At 38.8% G+C, this 25212-nt stretch overlaps 1 protein-coding gene across 3 annotated transcripts in view; it reads right to left on the minus strand.

Moving 5' to 3' along the window:
• Positions 1-25212, minus strand: part of LOC145692723 (Na(+)/citrate cotransporter-like) — a 69641-nt gene continuing 44429 nt past the window's right edge. For all 3 annotated transcript variants that reach the window (XM_081768146.1, XM_081768147.1, XM_081768144.1), the window contains 5 exons: positions 21183-21271; positions 16800-16880; positions 9387-9580; positions 5780-5917; positions 1-292 (listed from right to left, as the gene is read on the minus strand). In XM_081768146.1, coding sequence (XP_081624272.1) covers positions 143-292; positions 5780-5917; positions 9387-9580; positions 16800-16880; positions 21183-21271 — 652 coding nt within the window. In that variant the 3' untranslated portion in view covers positions 1-142. The remainder of the gene's footprint in view (positions 293-5779; positions 5918-9386; positions 9581-16799; positions 16881-21182; positions 21272-25212) is intronic.

Raw genomic sequence — 25212 nt, forward strand, 5'->3', positions numbered from 1 at the left:
TGAAAGTTGTGAAAAGCAAATAATAAATATATAATGCAGAAGTACTACAAAAACGTACTTAAAAATAAATAAATAAAAAAATTCTGGTTGTACATTTTTAATTTGTCACTGCAGAGTCTTCTTTTAGACTAGCCATTGACTTTTAGTAGACTGGCAACGACTTGCATGTAGAGCCCAAACCACCTGCGTACATTGGGAAATAATCGAATCCTAAAGCATGAACATGATAGAACATACCAAGCATTAAAGATACTCCTGTGCAGATGATCATTGCTATGTAGCCCATCAGACGCTGAAAAATAAAAATAACAGTCAGCAGTTTATTTATCATGAAAAGATTATAAGAATATAAGTTGAATTCATAATTTTGATTAAGATGCATTTGACAAGATTAATTTTGATTAAGATTAATTCTACATATATACATATATGTTACTCACTATTAAGATACGAACCAACACATGTAACTTTTGTCTCACTTTCTTGGCTCATCAAGGTTTACTTAAATTATTCCATTACACTTTCCTTGGGTGGTACTGTCTCGTTGTACAGCATTTTCTGCTGCTTCCATTAACTAACCTGGCAACATTGACCTCCGTTTATTATTATTATTATTATTATTATTATTATTATTATTATTATTATTATTATTATTATTATTATTATTATTATTATTTAGTGTCCCTTCTAGTCAAACGCTCCCTTTTTACACCGTGTTTCAAAAAGAATGACCCGATTTTGGACAGTAATAATTACGGAACATGGGACATGCCAGCAAGGAGATGAGTATTATTTGAATGGTCGTGGCCTAGAGTTTCAAAAATCGTCGTTAGATGTCAGTCAATGCGTCTTCTCAGTTTGCAGTTAGTCAGAAGTAAGACGGCGTCCGCTGAACAGAAGGCGTTTTGTGTGCTGCAATTTGCAAGGACTGAGTCAGTGATTTCGGTCTAGCGTGCTTTCTATCTGCGTTTTGACATTGATCCACATGCACCCAAAAACAGTCGTCGTTGGTGTCGCCAATTTGAAGGGACAGGATGCTTGTGCAAACGTAAAAGTCGAGGTCGACCTCTCACTTTTCATGAAATGGTGGAATTTAGTTATCGTCTACATGTTGTTCGTGCTGCTGATGGTGGACGCTTAGAGCATTTGTAATAGCATATCTAAACCTTGAAGATTTTGTGAGTATTTTGCAATTTATCCTATTTTAGTAGTGTGTTTTTATCAATACATATGGACTTTTACAATCAGGTCATTCTTTTTGAAATACCCTGTATTTTGTTTATTACTAGGATAATTCGGAAAGTAACTGCTATTGTGGCGTGGCACCAGTAGCAGTGGGCGAATCATCATCATTGTTATATTCCACAATCTGTAATTTATTAAGGTTGGTGTAAAGGGACAAGTTTTGCCGATAGATGTCACTACAGTCTTCGTATCTCTCTCATGTATTTTTTACCTTTCACAAAAATTCATGATTTCTCTTATAAATTTCATTACAGACTTCAAACTTTGAGAGAAGGAACTTCATAACCTATCGAAGGTAACACTCCGTGCCGATTTTTTATTTGTAATTTTCTTCATTGTTGAAATAGCTTGATTGTTGAAATGGATATCCTAACCTTTAACAATGGAACTATTTCAACAATGAAGAAAATTACAAATAAAAAAAATCGGCACGGATTGTTGGCTTCGATAGGTTATGAAGTTTCTCCTCTAAAAATTTGAAGTTTCTAGGTTGAAATTTGTAAGAGAAATTGTAAATTTTCGTGAAAGGTAAAAAATACACGAGAGAGAGAGACGAAGACTGTAGTGACATCTTTCGGCAAAACTTGTCTCTTTACACCAACCTTAAACTTTCATCTGTGCGAAACTCTCGCCAAATGCGAGGTACGTCAAGTGGTAAGATTTCTTGGGCAAAAAAGTCTGTCAGCTGCAAGACATTCATAGTGAATTGTGCTGTATTCGTTCCAAACATTATAAATGTTCGTTGTTCGTCAATGAATCAGTTTTTTTCTAACAAACATTCATGATGAATCGAGGAGTGGTACGCCTTTATAGCTAGTGATGGTCTTGTCAAGAAAATTGACAACAAAGTTCGTGACAAACATCAATTCACAATCTTGGAAATTTCTGAACAATTTTCGAACATATCTTGGACTGTTTTGTACGAGATAGTCACGGAATATTAGGCTACCGGAAATTCTATGCTTTAGCGTTTCTCTTCCGATACGACACGGAAAGAAGGTGTTGAACACAATAGCAACTGGTGACGAGACCTGAGTGCATATGTGAACACTGAGACAGAAATGAAATGAAATTTATTAGTTTAACCAATTAAGCCAATTAAGAAATTTAAAAAAATAATATTAATTTCCCCTATAAATCAATGGATAGAAATAATAATAATAATGTCGACTAAAAGCAGGGAATTCGTGTTATTATTCAGTTCAAAATCTCTTGTCGTTGCGAATTCTGTCGAGGATTTGAAGCTTAAAATATAGAAAACAGTAATCATGCCTGTTGTTCTATATGGTTGCGAAACATGGTCGCTTACTCTGAAGGAAGAACATAGATTGAAAGTATTTGAGAATAAGATCCTGAGACGAATACTCGAACCCAAGGGGAGCAGGAATGGCAATGGCGAAAACTTCATAATGAGGAACTACATAATTCATACGGTTCACCAAACATTGTTAGGGTCATCAAATCAAGGAGGCTTAAGTGGGCTGGTCATGTAGTCAGAATGGAAGAAAGTAGAAACGCTTTGAAAGTCTTAACTGGAAGAGCATTAGGAAGACCTAGGCGCAGATGAGAGGACAATATTAAGATGGATCTTGCGGAAATAGGAATACAAAGTAGAAACTAGATCCAGTTGGCTAAGGATAGAAGTCAGTGGAGAGCTTTTGTGAACGTGGCATTAAATCTTCGGGTTCCATAGGCCATAGTTAATAATAAATGGCACAGATATGGTATGACCGACCTTTGTGGGTTTATCGTAAATAAAACTATATTATCTCTCTCTCTCTTGTTTCACTTGCTCCAAACTTTGGTTTCATGGCTTCCAGCGCCCACAAAAGGTCGTCACAAACCATACAAGCAATCCTCGTCTCCACCGACCGCTGGAATGATATCGGGGGATAGAAGAGTGCTTGCCGTAAAGATAGATGAACAAAACAAATTAATGTAAATAATCTATAAATTGTTACAACGCCCTGTAAAGCTATAAGCAATTACGGCTAAGAATTAAACGTGAGATTAAAATTGCGAGTACTGTATTGTAATTAAACAAACAATATACAATAAGTAAACTACAAGCAAATTATATATTTAACAACCTGAGCGCTCAAAATGATTACTCTCAATTTAACTTTTATTTTCTTAAGATCATTTACTTTGATCAGGTGGCTTTTTCAATTTGTAAGAATGATTCTTTCTCAATTCTACTTACAGTTTGCGTTGGCGGCATGGAATGAGAGTAGTGGATAATTTATATAACACTCGTGTTTCACTATGCACTGCACAAGGAGGGTGGGGATTTAGTCAGCCGCGGTATCCTCTTCTGCGCGATCCTCTCCACAGAAATCTGGTTCTCAAATCCAATCCAGTAGTTCATATATCACACGAAAGAAAGCATCCAACAATCATGCTGCTCACAATAGGATCATCGTTTGGAAGTGCTCCTGCCAAGATTCATTGACTGCATCGAAGTACGTTTAAAACTAACTTGCTAGCCCTTTATCTTTTCGGCTACAACAACTCATAAAATCACAAAATGAATTTAGATTCAAGGCTCATTCTATAATTACACAACACCGACACTTGGTTCCTTTTACTTCAACTTTTTAGGAACAACAACGGGCACAAAGCTCTGGGAACTTAAAATCAGGTCGACGGGCTGGATGCGAACCCGTGTAAAAGCCTACTCTACGTGCAGGACGCACGACAGGTGCGAAGGCACCCCTGCCTAACCGAGTCTCTTCAATAGACTGACTTGCTTTTTTCGCCAATCTCTTGTGTTGCTTCTCCAAAGGGAAAATCCCGGTTTTGACTTGAAACGCAACCAAGTGATGCAATAGCTAAACTTAGCGATGAGACTTCTTGCTGGAATGTTCTGTGAAGCGATTCTTCTTTCTTTCTAGCCATAAAAAGACTGCTGGGCGATTCGATCGAAGTTGGTTGCTCACACACACATTCAAACATATATGTATATGCTTGAGAAGAGAGAGAGTTCTTGGAAAATTTCCATACGAGGTCTGTTTATTAATTTTGAAATTTTAACTGACTGTCTTTCTTCTCTTAATTAACACGATTAATGAGCGCCAAAAAATCCGTAACAACCTATGGCGCCTGCAGGGCTCCGAGCAAATTAATACAACTTGCGATGAGAATCCTGGCCCCTGTTCAGGCCCCAATAGGTTGTCACCGTCCTATAGCTCATTTTTTAGGGATTTAAAAGAAACATTGAGAAGATAGATTTATTGTGAACTTTATTAACCAACCCTCGTATAGTTCCAAATGTTCTAGAAACTCTTATCTCATCACTTTGGTATGTCTCTTCGTCTGTGTTGGTAAGCCAGGGTAAGATTTTGTGACCAAATATGGACATACGTTGCAGAGACAATGATTTCCTCTGTGAACGCTCGCTGAGTCCGGAACAACGGGAAAGTTGCAAGAACATTCTACTCGTTGTTGTCGCCCATCGTTGATTTGATTATTTAAAATGTCCGCACTTCTTCAGCCAAAGAGTGTGAACTTGTCATCATACGTCATCACCGGGGTGCTCCGGCCCCAAGAACAATACACAATGGCAAGCTGAACAAAGCAAGTAGTGCGTCTGCACCCTTGGGACGATAGTCCTCGTCGCTTTTCACCAGAGCAGCGTTGACTGCTGCCGCAAAGTAGAACGTATGCATTTTCAAATTGTATAGTAACATAAATATACGCATATCTGCATTAGTGATCGAATATCTTATCAAATACAAAAAGCTTGTATTTGTGAACTAGTTGAATAATTATCAGTGAACTTATGGTTTAATACTAACGTGTGTGAAAGGTTGAATCTATGATAGTTCTATTTACTAAACGTTTTAATGCGACTAGTTAGTCGAATTTATTAATTACCACGACAAATGTGAACTAAGCTCCAAGCACGAGTCAGCCGAGACTGTGAACTAAACAGCATACTCATAGTACCAACTTGGGATATTTGTCAAAAGAAGAACAATTGGGACTCAAACCTAGAACTCCAACCCCTGAAATAGCGCACGCATTCGGATACAGGACGTCGAGGGAGCAACTCTTCAGGCTAGCCGAAGAAACACGTGAGTTACCTATTATTCAAGCCACACAACTGCCGCGTTATTAATACTGAATTGTTAATTGTGGATATATTTGAAACGTAAATGCATGTAGTATTTGTGTTTATACAGTAACATTACATTCTTCCTACGGAAAAGTGATTTTGTCATTTGTTGTATATTTAATATTTAGTTTTATTATATGTGTAGCTTAACAGATACCTTACGTTGTCTACATTTTCTTCTGCCGTGTTTCCAGTCACCGCAAGTTGAAATTGTAGGCATGGGCAGTGATCATAATCGTCGTAGCGTAACTGGAAATTAAGATTGAGAAAAGGGGGATATATGAGAAATAAAAGTCACTCCGAACCACGACGTAAATATCGATCACAATGGAGCACAGTGAAACACAGTGAGCACAGTAGATTCTGAAATATGATTGTTACTTGGTTACATGTACGAGTAAAATAGAAAGTACGTACCATATCGCTCAAGCTTACATTTCCCAAGTCAACAGCAAGTGCATTCTGTACAGCACTTCTTGGGAATAGGAAAGTGTACGAACAACAAAGGATTGGAGTTGTCATCATAACGACTGGACTCTCACAAAGGATCACAACCTGCAAGTAAAAGATATTCCACACTATTAGTTCTTTGTACGATAAATTTTATTAGGTAAAACCAGGAATAGAGCGGCAAACAAGAGAAAACCCGGAAAAATCCATCCCTCTGAAGGCAGTGATGCCAACCCGTGGGAAAAATCCCTTTTTGTGGGATTTTGACATTTTTTTGAATTGGGATAAAGGGAATTTTCGTCAAAATTGGCAGCACATGGGTTTTTTCATATATTTTTTCATTAAACCCATCAAAACTCTATGAGCGAGAAACAGGCTAATGACGCTTGAATAAATATGAAATCAGTGCTAATTGTCAAATTTTGTTAATGAAAAGTTCATGTTAGGCCTGCCATATAGTATAGGATAGATCCTAGGAAATCTCTTACGATTTTTCCTTGAGTTAAAATCTCAACATGTATGGCTTCAGATCGTATGTTGTTTCTTATGTTCTGAATGATCCTATGATATTTCTCTTGTTTAGGGCACGCTCTATTTGGGAAAGAAAATTCAGAAAATTTCGATTTAAGCGACATCAGGTGAGATAAAGTGAAAACAAATATGCTGGCCGAGTATGCGTTGTGAGACCTGGTACCTATTCGGAGGACGTGAAACAGAGGTTGGTTTAATCGTCTTCCGACGATCGTATGTGGGTGAAAGAGCAAAAGTACTCGATAAAATGAGTGGTGCAGGGACTGATGAGGTATGTTTCCGATTCATATCATAATTAATAGTGTTGTTAACACTTCCCAAACTACAATTGCTTGTTCAACAGTAGGCGTCTTTTTTTATTATTATTATTTTTACCGCAATATACTATGGATCAACCATCTCACAACGCCATTCGGTCAGACAGGAAATATCTTAATGTGTATAGCACAAAAGGGTAGGATTTCCTACCGAGATTTCTCGTTAACATTTTTCCTAAGATATTTCCCAGGATTTATCTCATAGTGTATAGCAGGCCTTAGTGTGAAATTGATTTATACAGGAATTTTTGAATCTCAAAACAAGCAACAAGAAACGTAAATTGTACTCTGGAAATTTTTTTTCTTAATCATGAGTGGAAGAAAGTCAATTACCAAACGGGAAACAGCCAGCTTCTGAAACGTTCCATACGGAATAATTGGAGAGTTATATTCATTTGATTTCATGACGTTTAGTAGAACATTATGGCACAAAAGCGTGATGGAGATACTACAAAATAGGCTTGTTTTCATCAACGACATCAATAGTATCTTTTAATCTAATTAATTCCTCATAGAAAATACTTATTAGGAATTTAGAAGATCGGAATTTACGAATAATGTATCCAAATATTGAAAAAAGTGACTGCCATACAGTAGTTTCAGGTTTCATATTTGAAAATTTTGTAGCACGAGGGAAATTTAGAAGCAAAATGGGAATTTTCTGGCTTTCAAGATGAGATTGTATGAGGTTCAAGGTTGGCATCACTGTCTGAAGGACAGCTCTAGGCGAAAACAAAATTTTAGATGTAAGTGCCATATCTTTCTCTCTTTCAGTGCCTTCCCTATATAAAAGGCATAAGGAAACGGGACGCAAGTTAGGCCTAAATGACGCCGTTACCTTTTACGCCAATTCTCCAACCAAATAAAATCATAATCGATTCTGTTAGAGATGGATGAATATCTGTGATTTGCCAGTAGAGTACACTGCTCAATCCTTTTCCTATGCAAAAATTAATTACTTAAGTAGAAATCTATAATTATTTAACATTTAGCATCAATACAACTTTTCTCACACAACTTTATCATTAGAAAATGCATTGCCATATATAGAAACCATTGTGTCCGAAAAGAAATGTTGCGTATTTTATAAATGATGTTATATCAAAAATATCTCATTTTTCTTTATATTGTAACCGGCCAGTTATAAACTTTTTGTTTTAGTTGTACTTTGGATTCAAATTTAATTCTTAAAGATGAACAAAACAAGGAAAAGATTCCTTTACATAAATTCAGATCAAAAATCTATAATAAAATGTTAAGAATTATTATGTAATTTGTCTGTGAATTCGTTTTATGTGCTGAAGACATTTTGACTTACACAATGAACTTCCTCATTATGTAAATCTTGCGTTGACAGATTTCTTTGAACCAAATTCCGACTTGTACATGAACTCGATTTTCTGGGTCATAGCGTGGTTCTACGTCACTTTGGGTAACAAACTCAGCAAAAGAAATAGTATATAACCTCATGATAATTCCGGGATGGGGAAGTGTGATCAGACATTATATCGTCTCAATGTAACTGGGATATTTGAAACACCTTTTGTCTTCAGACTTCGACCATCATTGTCTACATCAGATAAAGTTTGGAGGAGTTACTGTTTTGTCAAATAACGTACTTCTTTCTGGATCCCGACCAAATTAAGGACTTGTGCTGAGAATGGACCTCGAGGGACTGTCGTGGGACGATATCTTCAACAAGAAACTCAGGTATGTGCTTAAGAACTCTGTCAACTGCCAAGAATGTCTCTACACATAAACTGATTCACAAACACCACATTAACTAAACTGAAACATTAAAATCAATCACAGATTTGAGGCTTGTATCTTTTATTCACGCCTAGAATTTCCTAGTTTAATTAATGTTGTATAACTCTTCTATCAGGAGTATAGGAGGGAAGGGCGCCCATGTTGTGGTTTCCAAGGGGCGGCAAGTATAAGCGACGTTTCAAATATAGTTTTAAATTTTACTGTAACTAGTGTAAAAATTCTATTGGGTTTTCAATATTCCCAAGTACAATTTCCTCTTAGGGGGGGGGGCGAGCGCCCCACCTTGTCCCCCTGATGGGCGCCCTTGATAGGAGGGAGTTGGTAATGTTTAAGATACAAAACCTCTCGCAATGTTTCCCAATTAGGATAAACCTTAAGCATAACCACAATATATTCGATGGGAGTACAGTGCGCTTACCTTTGGTATGTAGGGTTCCTGGTTTGATCCCCGACGAAAGTAAGTTTGTGCTGGACAACATCGTGTCCGTCGCTTTTCTCGGGGTACTCCTGTTTCCTCCCACATTCGCATTCCACCAATTCTTCCATCATCATTCACTTGCCTTAATCATCCGTCTCCCTTGGCCTAAAGGCAAGTTAAACTAAAATATTTAATTTCATTTCATTTCTTTCGAGCTAGTACAAATATTTTGCACATATTTCTTCTATAGAGATTATGCGGGGGGCGCGGTGGCTCAGTGGTAGAGCGTTCACCTCCGGTGCTTGGGGTTCCTGGTTCGATCCCAGCTCGCGCCGTGTGGACTTTGTGGTGGACAAACACCGTGCTCGTGGGTTTTCTCGGGGTTCTCCCGTTTCCTCCCACTTTCTTCATTCCACCATTTCATTCATCTCTCATCATCGCCGTCTCCTTTAGCCTAACCGGCATATGCGTGGGACGTAAAACTATAGATTTCATTTCATTTCATTTCTATAGAGATTATGAATAAAATTGGACTTACCAGCTCCCTGAGAAGTGGCAGAACAATTGCTGCAATCACGGCTGGATTAATTACTTGTGACGTAATTATACAGGATAGACTTGTTAGAAATAACACGAGACGGTAGTCCAAGTCTTTTGCGTTCTCTAAGCCTCTCCTAATATCATCATGAAGACCAGAGTACATCGTTCCTGCAGCAACTGCGAATGCTCCACCTGAAACGACAAACATTAAATACTTACAACTAAGAAATCACTTAACAATACAATTAAGCACACCATTAAGAGTCCGTATCCCTGCGAAATTAAAATACCGCTAATTTTACAGTAATTATGTGATATCTTCAAATAGATAAAAGATAATCGAAAAGTGGATCAAGACCTCCCTAGACGATGTTATTTTGCATGAGGTACTGTTATCACGAGTCACCTAGTAGTTTTCCGTTTGCAGTTATTTAGAAACGCGAAAATAAATGCCAATTTTCTAAATGCCTGGAAATCGAAAGCAGATAAATGAGTCATGATAACAGTATCTCACGCAGAATAATATTGTCTAGGGAGGTCTTGTTCCACTTTTTGATTATCTTTTATCTATTTGAAGATATCACATAATTACTGTAAAATTAGCGGTATTTTAATTTCGCAGTGATGAAGCCTCTTAATCGTTACTCATGATCTTTAATACCATTTGGTCTAGTGATTTTTAAAAGAGTTAAAGAAAATCATGTTCAAATTATTAAGATTGTGAAATGAACCCTTCACTTACCTTACACCACACTAACTAACGGAAACAATATAGATAAATCCTGGCCAATTTTTTAAAAGTGTAACTTAAACGCCCATTGACGTAACTGCTACATTAAGGCTTTAAACATGAATAGCTTATCCCCCCAACCCCAATTAAGCTAGGAAGGTAATTTTGGCATCAATGTGTTCCTGAAAGGTGAAGCTTTCCGTCGATATGCATTTTATGTATGTGGGGTGTACCACGGTGAGGGGAGGGAGGGTGAAGTTTTTCTTTTTGCATCAGTTTTTTGGAGGGCATTCCTCCCCTCCTTTGGGGTACACCCATAAAAATTAGTATGTGAAGCAATGAAGTAGTCCACTACAGAGTTAAGCCATGTATGCGTACTTGTTGCTTATATGGGGGAGGGGGACAAAGTTACCCGATTTTGTGAGATAGTTTTCTCACATAAATTACATTTATTTTCAAGACAGTTCCATATCAGACAAGACATATTTTTAAAGCATAATTCTTGTTGCTGTACAGTCAGAACAATATTAAGTATAGGTTGGAACTACAGGGTGAGTCATAAGTCTCCATACGAGATGACTAATGTTTATTTTTGATTTTCCAGGTAGTAAGTCTCCATACAAGATGACTAATGTTTATTTTTCATATTCCAGGTAGTAAGTTTCCATACAAGGTGACTAATGTTTATTTTTATTTTCCCTGGGCATTGGATCGGTCGACGTGGTCCGGTGGAGTGGCCACCAAGGACACCAGACTTCACTCCCATGGATTTTTATTTGTGGGGCCACCTGAAATCGATTCTGTACCAGGAGAAAATTCGGGATTTGGATCATCTTAAACAAAGAATCAGTGCAGCTTGCAAAGAAGTAACAAGTACAACATTGACAAATGTTCGTCGGAATTGGTTGGAGCGCCTGTCATTTTGTCTCGACATGCAAGGGAAACATGTGGAACATATTTTATAACTGTAGTGTAGTATTATCATCATTTGTATGGAGACTTATGACTCACCCTGTATAATTTCTACCTCCAACCTATAGTTTTACCAATATTGTTTCTAACTGTACATGATGTGTGCAGTAAAAATTATGTGGATATAACGTGGTACTCTGGTGGAGAGATTTACAGGGCATTTACAGCAATGGCTACCATTTTTTTTAAAAGTATTACTATCACAAGTATAGCAAGGCAGCTACATATTAGCATCATTTTGTCAGCGTACGGTGATTGCAACGGCTGCCAAGGCTCCAAATTCTATTTTTTAAAAATATTTTTAGGAGTCACCAGGGCTCCCAACGTGAGAGTCTACGATTTCGTTCAAATCCCTGGCGGGTGTAGAAAGGTTAAATGGACTTGGACACCTTTCGCCCTTAGAACAGTTCTGATACAGTAGGGTACGCAGGAATTTATTTCGGGAGAGGTCCAAACTCAATATGAGGGTATTTTATATTAAAATTCCTAAGATTGCCCCTAAAATTAGGCTAAATTTACACAAAAATCAAAATTTCGGGGGGAAGGGGGGTCCGGACCCCTAGGACCCACCCCCTGTGTACGTCCCAGTTCTGATACGACATGAAATGGAGTCAATAGATGTCATGAATAGTGGCAAGTGAAATATCACATAATTTCCTGTGTTGTGCATCGCTCAGAGAAGATTGAGTCGAAAATCTGCGTAAAATTTGTGTCATCGAAACGAAGTACAGGTGTTCAGTTATATTCAGGTCTGGGGATCGGATGGGCCAGGGTAAGTCTTCGACTTCATTCAGATGTTTCTTAAATCACGCCGCGACAATGCCAGTTTTGTGAATGGGTACATCATAATACAGTATCATAACCGGATACAATATCTGAACCATACAATGCACATGGTTCCCTAAAATAGCGACGTAATCACGTGCAATGACGCGATCGGTAAATATCAGTAGAGGACCCATGGTAAACGAAGGTATTGCGGCCCACACCATCACTGATCCGCCACCGTGTTTCACGTTTGGGCGGACACTCCTCACATGATACCTTTTTTTTGGGGGGGGGGACAACCACACACAGAGGCGGCTCTGTAATGTAGTCAAGTGCCTTCCGAATTAATATGAAGAAAAGTATTTTTTTTTAAAGTGTATATGGACATTCCTATATGCAAACGGGGATCGACTAACGAAAAGTTAGGCATTTTAATGTGGAGTTTTGCAACCATGATTGTTGCCTATGAGAGATTTCGCAGTATGTTGTAAGTACCGATGCTTGATGTTATTTTCTGTTCATGATTTGCCCATTTGTAATAATTGTCTGCCTCATAGGGCAGCCCATTAAACGTCTGTCCTTATGTACTATAATGCCATCATTATCATCATAGATATTTTGCCATTATTGGCAGGTCACTTGCTGCAGTTGAGAAGCTTCCATGCTCCACGGTCTTCCGCTTAACCTCTTCGTCTTCACGTACGATTTTTCTGTTGTGATATCGTCCATAAATTGTAGTCTTCTTAGCCCTCTCCCTCTTTCCTGCCACCATACCTTTTAGCACGTCCCTCATGATATAGTTCCTTCTTCCAATTTCCCAACCGGTTTCTTTTCCTCTTTTATGAAGTATGCAAATTTTTTTGAGACTTTCTAATCTGGAGGATAGAAACCAGTTCTTAGAATGAAGTTGTAAATCGCCACCGGTAGTAGTAGGAGTGATTGTGGGCCTTCTTTGACATGTTGGTAAGATATGTTATCGATCCCAGACACTGTATTCCTTTTCCGCTTTATGGAAATTGAAGTTAACCGGTAGTAATTGCTGCTGCAGTGAGTGGATGTTCTGGATCAATGACGTGATCTGGGAAACGTTGTAAAGCAGGGAATACAATAAATGTCTATCCGTTCAGAGAACTTAGAGGCAGCTGTGGGGTAAAAATTGTCTGTAGCTGAGTAAAAAAAAAAAAAAAATTAACTAGAATATAAATATATTCTGAAATGGTATATAACTGTGATATGGTTATGGATAGGTGAAATGAAGTGCGTTCACACCACAATCACGATGGGTAATCTAGTTTAAACACATGTGGTTTATATCTTGTGTCTCGGGGCGATTCGAGACTGATGTAGACAGGATGGAAGCCCAATGTTAATGATGAATGGAAAACAAGTGCTAAGATGGTAGAGTATGAGGTAAATGTTCGTGAATCATATAAATGGCAAAGATCTCTCTTTCTGCTGCATCCAGATTCGATGTGTGAATATATGTCGTTGTCAGGATGTTGAGTGGCGAGTGTAGAAATCTATATGGTGCATTGGTAAGGGCATCAACTCGTAAAGTATCGAAATATAAGGGATGAGAAGTAGTAATGCGAGAGTGTATATATCGTGCCCTAAGAGTAGAGAGATGGCCAATGATGTTGGGAAAATCAATGTGCTCATACGTGAGGTAATTTGGATATGGTAATTTAATGCGATGTGCAAGGCGAATAACATAGCGTTCCAGCACTGCAAGCTTTTCTTATAATAGCGTGGGTGAGGCATGGCACCAGGCAATATAACCAAAAGTTAATATAGGTCGTAAGAATGCGTTATAGGTGTTGAGTAATAACTTTGTATTTAGCCTCCGAGTTGTGCCAGTGAGACGGCGTAGGAGATTGAGTCTGTGGTTTGCTTGCAACGCCAGTTTTTGGAAATGAGGTTTTCATGAGGGTTTCGAATCAAAGACCACCTAGGTATGTAGCAGAAACCGCTGGTCTGAGGAAATGACCATCTACTGACAGAAGAAGATTTGTAGAATTTCTGTGTACTTTACTGCGTCGCTTTGAAGGGAGGAAAACAAGGGCTTGTGTTTTCGCAGTGTTAACCGTTAATTTCCATTTACTACACCAAGTAAGAAAGTTGTTTTGGGTTACCTGTAGGTTTCTGCTGACCTGAAGGATTGTTGCCCCAAGTGACAAAAAGGCGGTGTTGTCTGTGTATTGAAATATGTACACATTAGGCGGTGGGCTCGGCATATTGGAAGCGTATAATATATACAATAATGGGCTAAGAGCAGAACCTTGTGGTACACCTGTATGTTGAAAAATGGGCCTTGATAGTACATCTCCTATTGAAACATATGCATAACAGCTACTTATAAAGGAGTATATGAGTCGAAGGTAACAAGTGGGCAGACGGAGTAACTGTACTTTAGGTAGTAAGACATAATTCCACACTTTATCAAATGCTTTTTTTAAGTCCATGAGGACTAGACAGGATGGAAGACCCTTATTGTATTGATTTGTTATGACGGTAGTTAAACGGAGCAGTTTGTCACTGATAGAGAATTTTGGCTGAAAACCTGTTTAATGTATCGGTAATAACTCATATTCCTTAAGATGTGAATTAAGTCAATTTACTAGGATCTTTTCGAATAGTTTACTAAAGATAGAGGTTAACTGAATCGGCCAATATGAACTGACATCATGAATGGGCTTATTTGGTTTATGGAACATACATACTTTGGAAACCTTCCACTGTAATGGGTAATAACCAGTTGTGAGGGTGAAATTACAAACGGAAATTAACAGTGATAAAAGAGGCCGGTGATTCTTTTACCATCCTATAAGAAATGCCGTCCATACCTGGTGTTGTGTTTCGTTTTCTTCTGAGAACTGAATGAAATTCAGTCGGTGTAATAGGCCTTGTAAGAGGATGATTGTGATCAATGTGATGTGATGTAGAAGGTTGTAGAGAACAGACGGTGGAGAGATCAATCCGCTCATCACGACAGAGTGATTCTGATGGAGTAAAAATTGTTTGTAATTGGTCAGCGAAAGCATTAGTCTTATCGATATCAGAGTGAAGTGGTACACCATTAAGTTGAAGCGGATACGTATTTATTGTACGTTTACCCGTTATTTGGTGAAATTTCTTCCAGTATCGGGTAGGATGTACTTCGTCTCCCAGTTTGTTGCAAGTACTGATCCAGTGCTTCCGTTTGTATGCAATAAGGTAGTTCCTAACTGCTCTGGGCCATTGCCTGTGGTAAAGGAGCTGTTCCTTATTACCAGTTCGGTGATATTCTCTAAGGTGTTCAGGTGAGCTCTTAACAAGTGCAAAATATTAAGGTGGCAATTTTGGTTTGTACGAACATATTTTGTCTTCAGGAGTGCTTGTACGTGTGTTTACTGTTAAGATGCCAGTAAGATGAGTGAGAGTACCATATAATTCATGTTCGGTACTTGGTGCAGCAATATCCGTAATATCTCTGTGAATATTCTGCCTATATGTGTTCCAGTTTGCGCGAAGTGTTGTTTCTCTCGGTCGCTGCAACTATGAATGTTCATATCGGCCAAGATTATGCCATTTCGGAAATTATGGAATGGAAAAAATCAAATTGGATTGGGTGTCGCGGTCGTACATAGATTGTAGCGATATTAATAACAAGTGATGGGTAATATATTGACAAAAGAAGATGTTTCGGATGATTGGTGAATATCTGGATGATATTGACGAAACGATACCTTAGGGGAAAACTCAGTTGCGACCCCACCCTGTGCTCTTGCGCCAGGCCCTGAATAGTCATGGCGACATATTTGATAACCTGGTAGACGTATTGTGATGGTAGGTTTGAGTGCAGTTTCATTTAATGCAAATAGATCAATGTGTTCCTCTAGCAGTAGTTCTTCCAGTATAAGTTTATGTTGTAGAAAGGATCGAATATTAAGAAATAGTATATTCATAAGTGCCACAATAAGAAATACGTGTGCCATGGTTTTATACGGTTGTTTCAAGTGGTGCGATTTGAAAATGAACATACTGTCTGGAGTAGGCATCGTGGAGCTTGATATTAAAGAACGATTTGGCTGTGTCACTAATGGTGCGAAAGATATGATCACTTTGAGAAGGCAGTATGTTCTGAAGCACTATAGTCAAACAGCGGAGAAGATCCGCAACACTAACAGGATGTAAGATTTATTGTGCTGGGAGCGTTGGTTTATCAGAACTTCGGAGATGTGCTGTAAATTGTGGACTAGTAGGTTCTGCATGGGGCTTTGCCTTGCAGCTGTAGCTGTAAGTGGGGTGTGCGTCTCTGCACGTGGCACATTTCGGAGGTTGCTGTAGGTTTTTACACAACCTAGTAGTATGTTGTTCACCGCAATAGCCACATTTAGGTTGTTAGGGCAGGCGTTTTTAAAACGAGAATTATAAACTTGACATTTCTCACATCTGATAGGCACTGGTCGAGGAGTTTTTGACGGTTCTACCTTATGGATCTTCCTTTCGTTTACAGCTATAATGCCTTACACGGATATTTTAAATACCTAAGTAACTAACATTGAATATTTTCAATTGATTTTAGTTTTAGCTATGACCAAGACTTTATGTGGTATACTTTACATTTATACCAAGTAACGATAAACGTATTATATTTCCTATAATCTTTTACGTAGTCTTGTAAGCCTATTAATTTTCTGAGAAAACTTACATTACCGGTAGTGCTGACATCTGTTTTCAATGTTCTTCCACTATTCTCTCATAAAGGCTACGTCAGGTAGTTGATTGACCCACTCCTATTTTAAGAGTTTACTCTAAGGTTCGATGGAATTGAAGTAGCATTACACTGTGTCACACTTTATCACAACTAAGGTAACACAAAACAACTGTGTTCAATTAATACAGTCATTTTTAATGTGCACACCATTCAGTATTATATAAAATTTTCGTTGGAAATCTTACCAAAGATCATCCACTGTCCCCAAGGCACGTTCCGATGAACAATAGGCCACTCAAGTATTGTCTTGCTGGGTATACAATTGCCTGCAAATGAAGAAGTAAACTATTACATATACGTATAGTTAGGCAGGAGTAGAAATGAAGGGGAACGTGGGTGACACCGTTCCCCCACTTCCAAAACATATTTATGGCGTCCTCTACTTCCTAAAAATGACAATGGGCCAAGGATCTTATAAAATAGAGGATCTGCCTTAAAACAAAATCTTGAAGCCATACGTCATAGTTTCGCCACCCCTACTCTGCTCACTCCGCCCAATAGGATTGCAATATTTTGAGCTAACAATCATGGCGGAAACGAAAGTATCCAATCAGACGATGGCAGAAACAAGAGTAACCAATCAGACGTGCCGATGCTTGGTTGTTTTCTGGCTTCATCGATTTAATAGGATGAAGATACATATGGGCAGATCCCCTAGTTATAACATTCTTGCAATGGGCAAAGATAGGCACGGGGGACGGCGTGACGTCATCCATTCCCCTACCTTTTCAGATCCACTTTTACCCCTGGTTAAAGGTAAATAGAGAGATCAGAAAAATAAGGAACAATTACATCGTAAGTACTTTATCTGTTTTCTATTCTCAAAACATTCCAAACAAACATTTCTTATTGTTCCCAGTCATTCTTAAAATATAGATAGATTATTTGAACATCGTAGAGCACAAAAATACTTCATTAAGAATATTTAGTAGTCAAGGGCGGTCTGGCATTGCTGGGAGCCCTCGGTTGCAGGAAGCTAGCGACTCCCACTTAAAAATACTCACTCGCGCATATTACTGAATGCTATTGTTATTGACCCATTTAAGGAAAGTTATGTACCACACCGTTTTAAAGGAGTTTTATTTTAATAACAAATTTCTACAGTACGCTTACATTTTCTAATTGCATAACTTCTACCATAATATTCTTTAAAAACTAATTTCAATTACCTTGCTCAATGATATAAAGTAAGTAACTAATAAATACTATTAGGAAACTTTATACTTTTTATACTTTATCACATGGAACTTACAATACATAGGTTACTTCAAACTTTAAAATAGTGATTTTGCGTAGGCGTATAAAAATCTACATAAAAATCCTACAAATCGAAGAAATACATATAAATTGTGTATGCATTCTACTTAGATTCACTCAGAAAAAGAAAATTTGAAAACTATCAACCTGTAAAATTGTTATGTTTGAATATCTAATACGTATTCTGGTTATGAATAAGAGTACACCCATTCTCTTGTAAGGATAGCTTAAGAAAACAGCCGATCCTTGTAGTAAATTAAATAAATTTTTTGCTTGGAGCAAGTTTACTATAGAATCAGCTACAACCAAAATTTATTACGTGCCTCATGCAGTGTGTGTAAATTAAATCTGGATTCCCCCTTTTGAAATACACTTGAAGACCGTTGTAACAGCTACTCGTGTTACTCGCCCCATCAAAAGAACATGCAATAATATTCGAAATTTTAATACCTTATTCAGCTAGCTCTGACTTTATATATTCAGGCAAAACAAACTTATTTGAATCATAATCAAAATGGCTGCCTAGGTAGTAATCTAAAATTTCACAATAATTCTTTCTCACACATAAGAATTGAATAACAATATAAATATTCAGTACAGAGTAATAAACGTTTGCAGCGGGGGCTCCGGTGCGTTCCAATGCTTGCACTGTCGCTATTTGTTTTACTGAGCACCACTTAGTTATAAGTTTCATATTCTTATTTTGGGTCTAAATTTCAGCAGTCCATCAGAATTGTTTTCTTTCAGAATGTAAAGTGTGTGCACCGCAAGGTAAGTTTATATTAATGTTTCATGAAACATGAGTTAGTGCGAACAAGTATAACCCAACAGCTTTGGAATAATTTTCACACATCCTATCCTTGAACGCGATGGAATGATATCTAAATATGTGTAAACGTTTTTAATAGCAGTCAGAAAGGACACCGTACATAAAGCGTTACATTTCCTTCTCTGTCCGATTTGGATGATTTTTGGATATGTTGTAGCTGAGGACCTCCGGTCAATTGGTTATATGGGGTCAACTTCCTACGAAGAACCCTGTGACCTCCAGAGGTCACCAAAGGTCACGCAGTACAAAAAGCGTTGGATTTCCTCGTCTGTCAGATTTGGGTGATTTTTGGATGTTGTAGCTGAGGACACCTGGTCAATTGTTTATATGGGCCCAACTTTTTTTTTTTTTTTTTTTTTTTTACCAACAGGTTCAAAATTTTCGGAGATTTTACACTATCCACGACCATTTACACATAGGCCGTATCGTGCCGCTGTTGCTTTATACACCATTTCCCACTCTCTGGTAAATCTCGTGTCGTGTTTTTTTCTTTTTTTTACAATACTGCTTTAGTAAGCAAGTATGGACCTTCTTGACTGTCAATTTTATCTAAAGAGGAACACAATTAACACTATTCAAGTAGCTTCGGATGCAACTAACCGAAAGGAATTTGTATACCTTAATTTTTATATTCCCGGTGGAACACTCGATCGAAAAAGGGTAAAAGCTTTTGGAGGCCAGCCATCCTGATGAGAATTTCCTGGACATTTGCCATTCATATCCAGCAAATACCAAGGTGGTAAATAACATAATGGTCCCAGGCCTCCTCATTTCTCCTCCTTCCCGGATATTGTGCTCATGGCTACCAGGATCATAGATACCCGAAGCCGAGAAATCTGATTCCACATCCCAATCTTTAATTTTTATATTGTCAAAATATACTGCGGAACAAGTAACTTTTGTTTATCATTATTAGTAAAGGTTCCTTCATTTCTGAAAGCAATCTTTCCGCGCGAATAATGTTTAAGAAATTTACAAATAAAGCATACTGAGAAAAAGGTAATACCCCTTCATAAATATTTAAGTGGTACTCTTGTGCACCTTTTAAATAAGCATGTTTTTCTTTTCTTTCTTTCACCCATTTGAAATTTCTTTTTAAATTTTATTTATTTATTTATTTTTATCATAAAAATATCCAAACATCCATTGGAAGTCATGGGACCTTATTCCATATCATTCTACCCAAAACTTGCAGAGCATAACGCAACGCCAAACTTTCAAAAATAAATTATATCTGCTACGACTAGTATCGTAAACTGAAACGAAGATTTTGCGTTCCTTTAATGCAAACCGTAACGGAATGTGCCCCGTGTCATATAAAATAGGTGCACATTATTGTTCAACAGAGAGAGATAAATCGTTGAAAAGAGACAGAAAAATGTTCCATAAGACAACATACTGCAAGCAAATCTTTTGGATTATCATTGGAATGTTTGATCCTAATAGGTCCCAGTTTCACAATTTTGTTGTAACGGACAGTTGAGGAATAGCTTACAAGTTTGGTGGTGAGATGGGTTTGGCGATAAGAATTAATTCCTGCAGAGGTTGATTCATTTATATTGAGCCAAATTCGAATGTGCCACTTACCTAGGAAATGTTGTGTTTCCACCACAAGTTGTGTTTGATCTACAGGCTACAAAATCTAATGACTATTGTCCGGCATCGGAGTTTCAATTGCAGGAAACTATGGAGCATATGAATATTGCATCTCAGTCCTCTTTACAGCCATTTCACAGGTCACTGATAGTGCGGACTCGAAGATTAGACAGGCACTGCTTGAGGAGTCCGAAAACACAATAGTCCATTGGACTGGCATCTGCACTCTTGACAGAGATGTCAGAAAAGGGAATTGCCGAAATTCCAGTTCCCTGTTCTATACGACGATACAATTCCAGCCATGTTTTCGCCGTGTGGCAAAATGCTTTTACTTGGTGTATTCCAACCTGGGTCACATCTTGTCCATACAAAGCTGGAATTTTATGATGATACATCTGTCAGGACCTGAGTCTGGTAGTACGCAGCATTGATGTTGACGATTCGCTCCATATTTCTGAGACGCTGTTGGCTCCTCTACAAGAAACGGTCACAATCATGAATCTCTTTGGAAAACGGCTCTAATACTCGCGTCCTTGTGGTAAGCCCAGGAATCTGTGCCGTATATTTCCGATACGATTCAAACAGTGGCAGGACCTACACGAAAATTACGCACTTGAAATATTTGTACGATGAGCGACAACGTGCACTTCGAGTTCGAAATAGCCACAATGAATCCCTCCCAGAATGTGTCCAGTTTCGACGGCATCAGACTATGCTAGACAACACTGCTCTACTGCGTGACTAACGATATATTTTTGCTTGCCTCGTAGTAATTTCACAGCATGCGCGGTATAGCTGCGCATTGACTTCAGCTCAATATATATAAATCAACCTCTGTATATATCAAAAAATATTTAAAAAAATTAAAAAAAAGAAAATTTCTTACCTTCATCATCTACTTCATACAGCTTGTTACGGGGAATTACAAACAATGCGAAGAAGACAGTCAATGCAATTGTAGCATCTAGAATCCTCCTGGAGGAAGAACGAAATAAAGGCATTAGCATCCAGTAACACCATGCTTTTATACATACTGCAGTTATACAATTATCAATTTTTTAAGTTTTTATTTTATCGTCAAATAAAATAAACTACTTTAGCGATTGAGATAAACACTGCCGATTCTAAGGCCAGTGTTATATAGTGTTATATAGTGTTAATGAACTATACCAACACTGAAACTGTAAGAGATGATTCCTCACATCAAAATAAGACAAAGCGTTCCTATTGACCTGTGGGGAAAAGTGCATAGTTTCAGAGCTAGGGCTGTCCAAAATCGCGGAAAAGCCAAATTTCAAGAGGTCCTATTTCAAATTCGAGAAGTCGTAGCGTAAAGTCCTTATCAGCGTAAAGGAAGTTACGCATACACAATCCAAGAACGCATATTTCATTAATGTTCAATGGATGTGCAGAGTATTGCATGCGGGGTGATATTCCCAGGCACACCATCAACGGAATTTTGAGATATGCTCTGACTTTATGATTGGTTCAAAGTTGGCAAACGATAAGCCTTGACAACAGTGAACATGGAATCCTTTGGCATGATGTCGGAAGTGTTAAGGATTGTCAGCAGCACGGTCTGTCGTACTCGAGAAAACGCATGCTGCGATGTTTTCTTTCACACTTATAAGTGGAAAAAACGTGAAATATACCGTGGCAAAATACATCGCATCACACGTTATTCCGAACACGAAAAAAAAAAAAAAAAAACTTGGAGCTGCCGGTTCCTAACACTTCCGACTTCCCTCCAAAGCACTGGCAATGCCGATTGTTATCAAGACTTACCTCCTAGCTACTTTGAACCATCCTTGAAATTAGGGTATATCTAAAAATTCTCTTGAGAGCATATTTGAGAATTGTAGCCTGTAGAGAATACTCTACACACCCATTGGAAATTGATGTAATATGCATTTTTGGATTGTGTGTGCGTGTCTTCCTTTATGCTTATAAGGACCATTATCCACAGTTTCTGGAATTCGAAATAGGGCCTGTTGAAATTTAATTTTTTCGCGATTTTGCGCCGCTCTAACTCTGAAACTATGCACTTTTCGCAATAGATCGATATGAACTTTTTCGCTTATTTTGATGTGAGGAATCACCTCTTAGAGTTTGTCGGTATAGTTCATTAACACCATATATATATATGCGTGTGTGTGTGTGTGTGTGTCCCAAAAGGAAAGGTGAAAAATAAAATCACAGATTCCTGGCAACAGCAAAACAAGAAAAAAGTTTATGCGACATATAGTACGGAAGTAGACAGGGGCGGAGCTAGGCACCTTCGAATGTAGGGGAAAGGAACTTCACACTTACGGAATGGAACTCTGCCGATTTACAAAATCACATTGAAGATGCATGAGAATAGTTACGCAACCCATCGTGAGTGATGGAATGCATTCGAAACTCACGATTTATACGTGTGCATAGATGTGGGAAGACAGTACTTTGAACATCTTCTCTACATACATTTATTGTTAATACGTATGACCTAGTATTTGTAGTGCTATTCTGTATTAAGATACTACAGATGGTGATCAGAAAAATGGAAACACCTGAACGAAATTGCAACTTACCAGATTAATATGGTGTCGGGCCACCTTTCGCCTTTAGAACAGCCTTGATGCGACGTGGGATGGAGGCATGGAGGTCGTGAATGGTAGCAAGTGGAATTTTACACCATTCCTCGTGCAGGGCATCGGCCAGTTCTGTGAGAGGGGATGGAGGTGGAAATCGTCGCCGGAGTCGTGTTTCCAAGACGGACCACAGATGTTCAATTATGTTGAGATCTGGGGATTGGGCGGGCCAGGGGAGGTGTTGAACTTCATCCCGATGTTCCTCAAACCAAGCTGCAACAACGCCAGCTGTGTGAATGGGTGCATTATCATCCTGGAAGATGGCGTCATTGTCCGGGAACAACATCCGGACCATAGGATGCAAGTGGTCTCCTAAAATTGCGACATAATCGTTCGCGGTGATTCGTCCGCTAAGTGTGACCACAGGACCCAATGAAAACCATGATATGGCGGCCCACAGCATCACCGACCCGCCGCCATGTTTCACAGTTGGGCGGAGACACTGCAGATCATAGCCTTCTTTGGGCGTTCTCCACACATAAACACGGCCCGTGGTTGGGAATAGGGTGAAGGATGACTCATCCAACCATATCACACGTTTCCAGTCTTCAACGGTCCAAGTTGCATGGTCGCGGCACCATTTGCGGTGTGCGAAAGCGTTATGGTCCCTGATGAGCGGTTTGGCCCGTGCAACACTACCCCGTAAGTTCATGTCATGTAATTCGCGGCGGACTGTGATTGTCGAAACAGGGTGGGGGAGGTTCTGATTGAGTTCCTCCGTCACTTGCTCCGCAGTGGCACGACGGTTCTGCGTGACAATGCGCTTTAATACCCGGCGTGACCTGTCACTCATGATTTTCTTCCGCCCACTGTTCCGCTTCCTCGATGTGGTTTTCCCGTGTGTTGTGTAGGCCGTCATCACCTTCGACACTGTCCCACGCGACACACCTAACACAGTAGCCACTGCCGTCACACTCACTCCACATAACAGCGCACCAACAATTTGCCCTCTTTGAAAATCTAAGAGGTCTCCCATTTTACACTACCTCCGTCTGCTGCAGCCACTGGACACTGCTGTTCCACTTCGACTGACGTAGTATGGAGACCGACCTAACACACCACCACCAGCGGTCCAGCGCTGGGGGCGCCACGACACATCTGATGTGTTGCCAACTACAGGTGTTTCCATTTTTCTGATCACCATCTGTACATTACAAATACAGTACGTTGTTGTGGATTCTGCCTATTATTTCATTAGGCCCTACATGACACGACAAGTTACACTTCTTCTTATTTCTACCCTCTCTCTGCAAGCGTCTCTCTGGTATATCACTTTCCACTTCCCCTGAGATTATGCAACCATGATAAGTAATCTTTGCTTTGACTCCCATTGTAGATGTGCGTGCAATCGTGCGTGGCATGGATAACAACTTTCTTCTGTATGGCTTCCATCTTTACTGCACCGTTTCATTACACCTACCGTACAGACATTCGGTGAATCCCTAAATGACGTATGGAAAATCTCTGGCGCAGTAATGTAACATGCGTTTAACATGTCAAGCCGATATAATTTTTATGTATTTATGAACCCCCTTCCTATCTTCTATCATTATTCCGCTGGAAGGTGTGAAGTTCCTTTTCCCCCACATTCGAAGCTGTCTAGCTCCGCCCCTATCCATTTCTCGACTATATGTCATATAAACATTTTTCTTGTTTTGGTGCCAGGGATTAGTGGTTTCATTTTTCACAACTACTTTTGGGACACCCTGTATATATAATCTCTGTATATAAATAGTTCTGTCATCTTTAAAACTTCCAACAACAATTCCCAATTCACTTGGTCAAAGGCCCTCTCCAGATCAATAAATACAACATACACTTCTTTCCCCTTTTCTATAAATCTTTCACCGATCGTCCTTAATAGTCCAATAGAATCTGTCGTGCCCTTGTCTCTTCTGAACCCGAACTACTCCTCCTCAACTTCTTCATTTGTTCTTCCATATAACCTTCTGTCCAGTATTCAGAGCAAAATTTTAGCTCCATGAAATATAAAACTAATGGTTATATAATCCTCACATCTCTTTGGGTTCGATTTCTTAGGCATCGGTATCATGATCGTCTTCAGGAAGTCTTTTGGCCACTTCCCTGTTTCATGTATTCCATTGAATAGTCGAAACAATTCTTTCTTTCCCTTTTCTCCCATATTGTTAATGAATTCAATTGGTATATTATCTATCCCGGTTGCCTTTCAGTTCCTAATCTGGGATATAGCCTTTTGAAACTCATCCTGAAGAATGCTAAATCCTTTATCATCCTCTCCTACTTCATTTTCTACTTCAACATTTA

The sequence above is a fragment of the Thermobia domestica genome, chromosome 8, assembly GCF_964235325.1.
Source record: "Thermobia domestica chromosome 8, izTheDome1.hap1.1, whole genome shotgun sequence".
Classification (NCBI taxonomy): Eukaryota; Metazoa; Arthropoda; class Insecta; order Zygentoma; family Lepismatidae; genus Thermobia; species Thermobia domestica.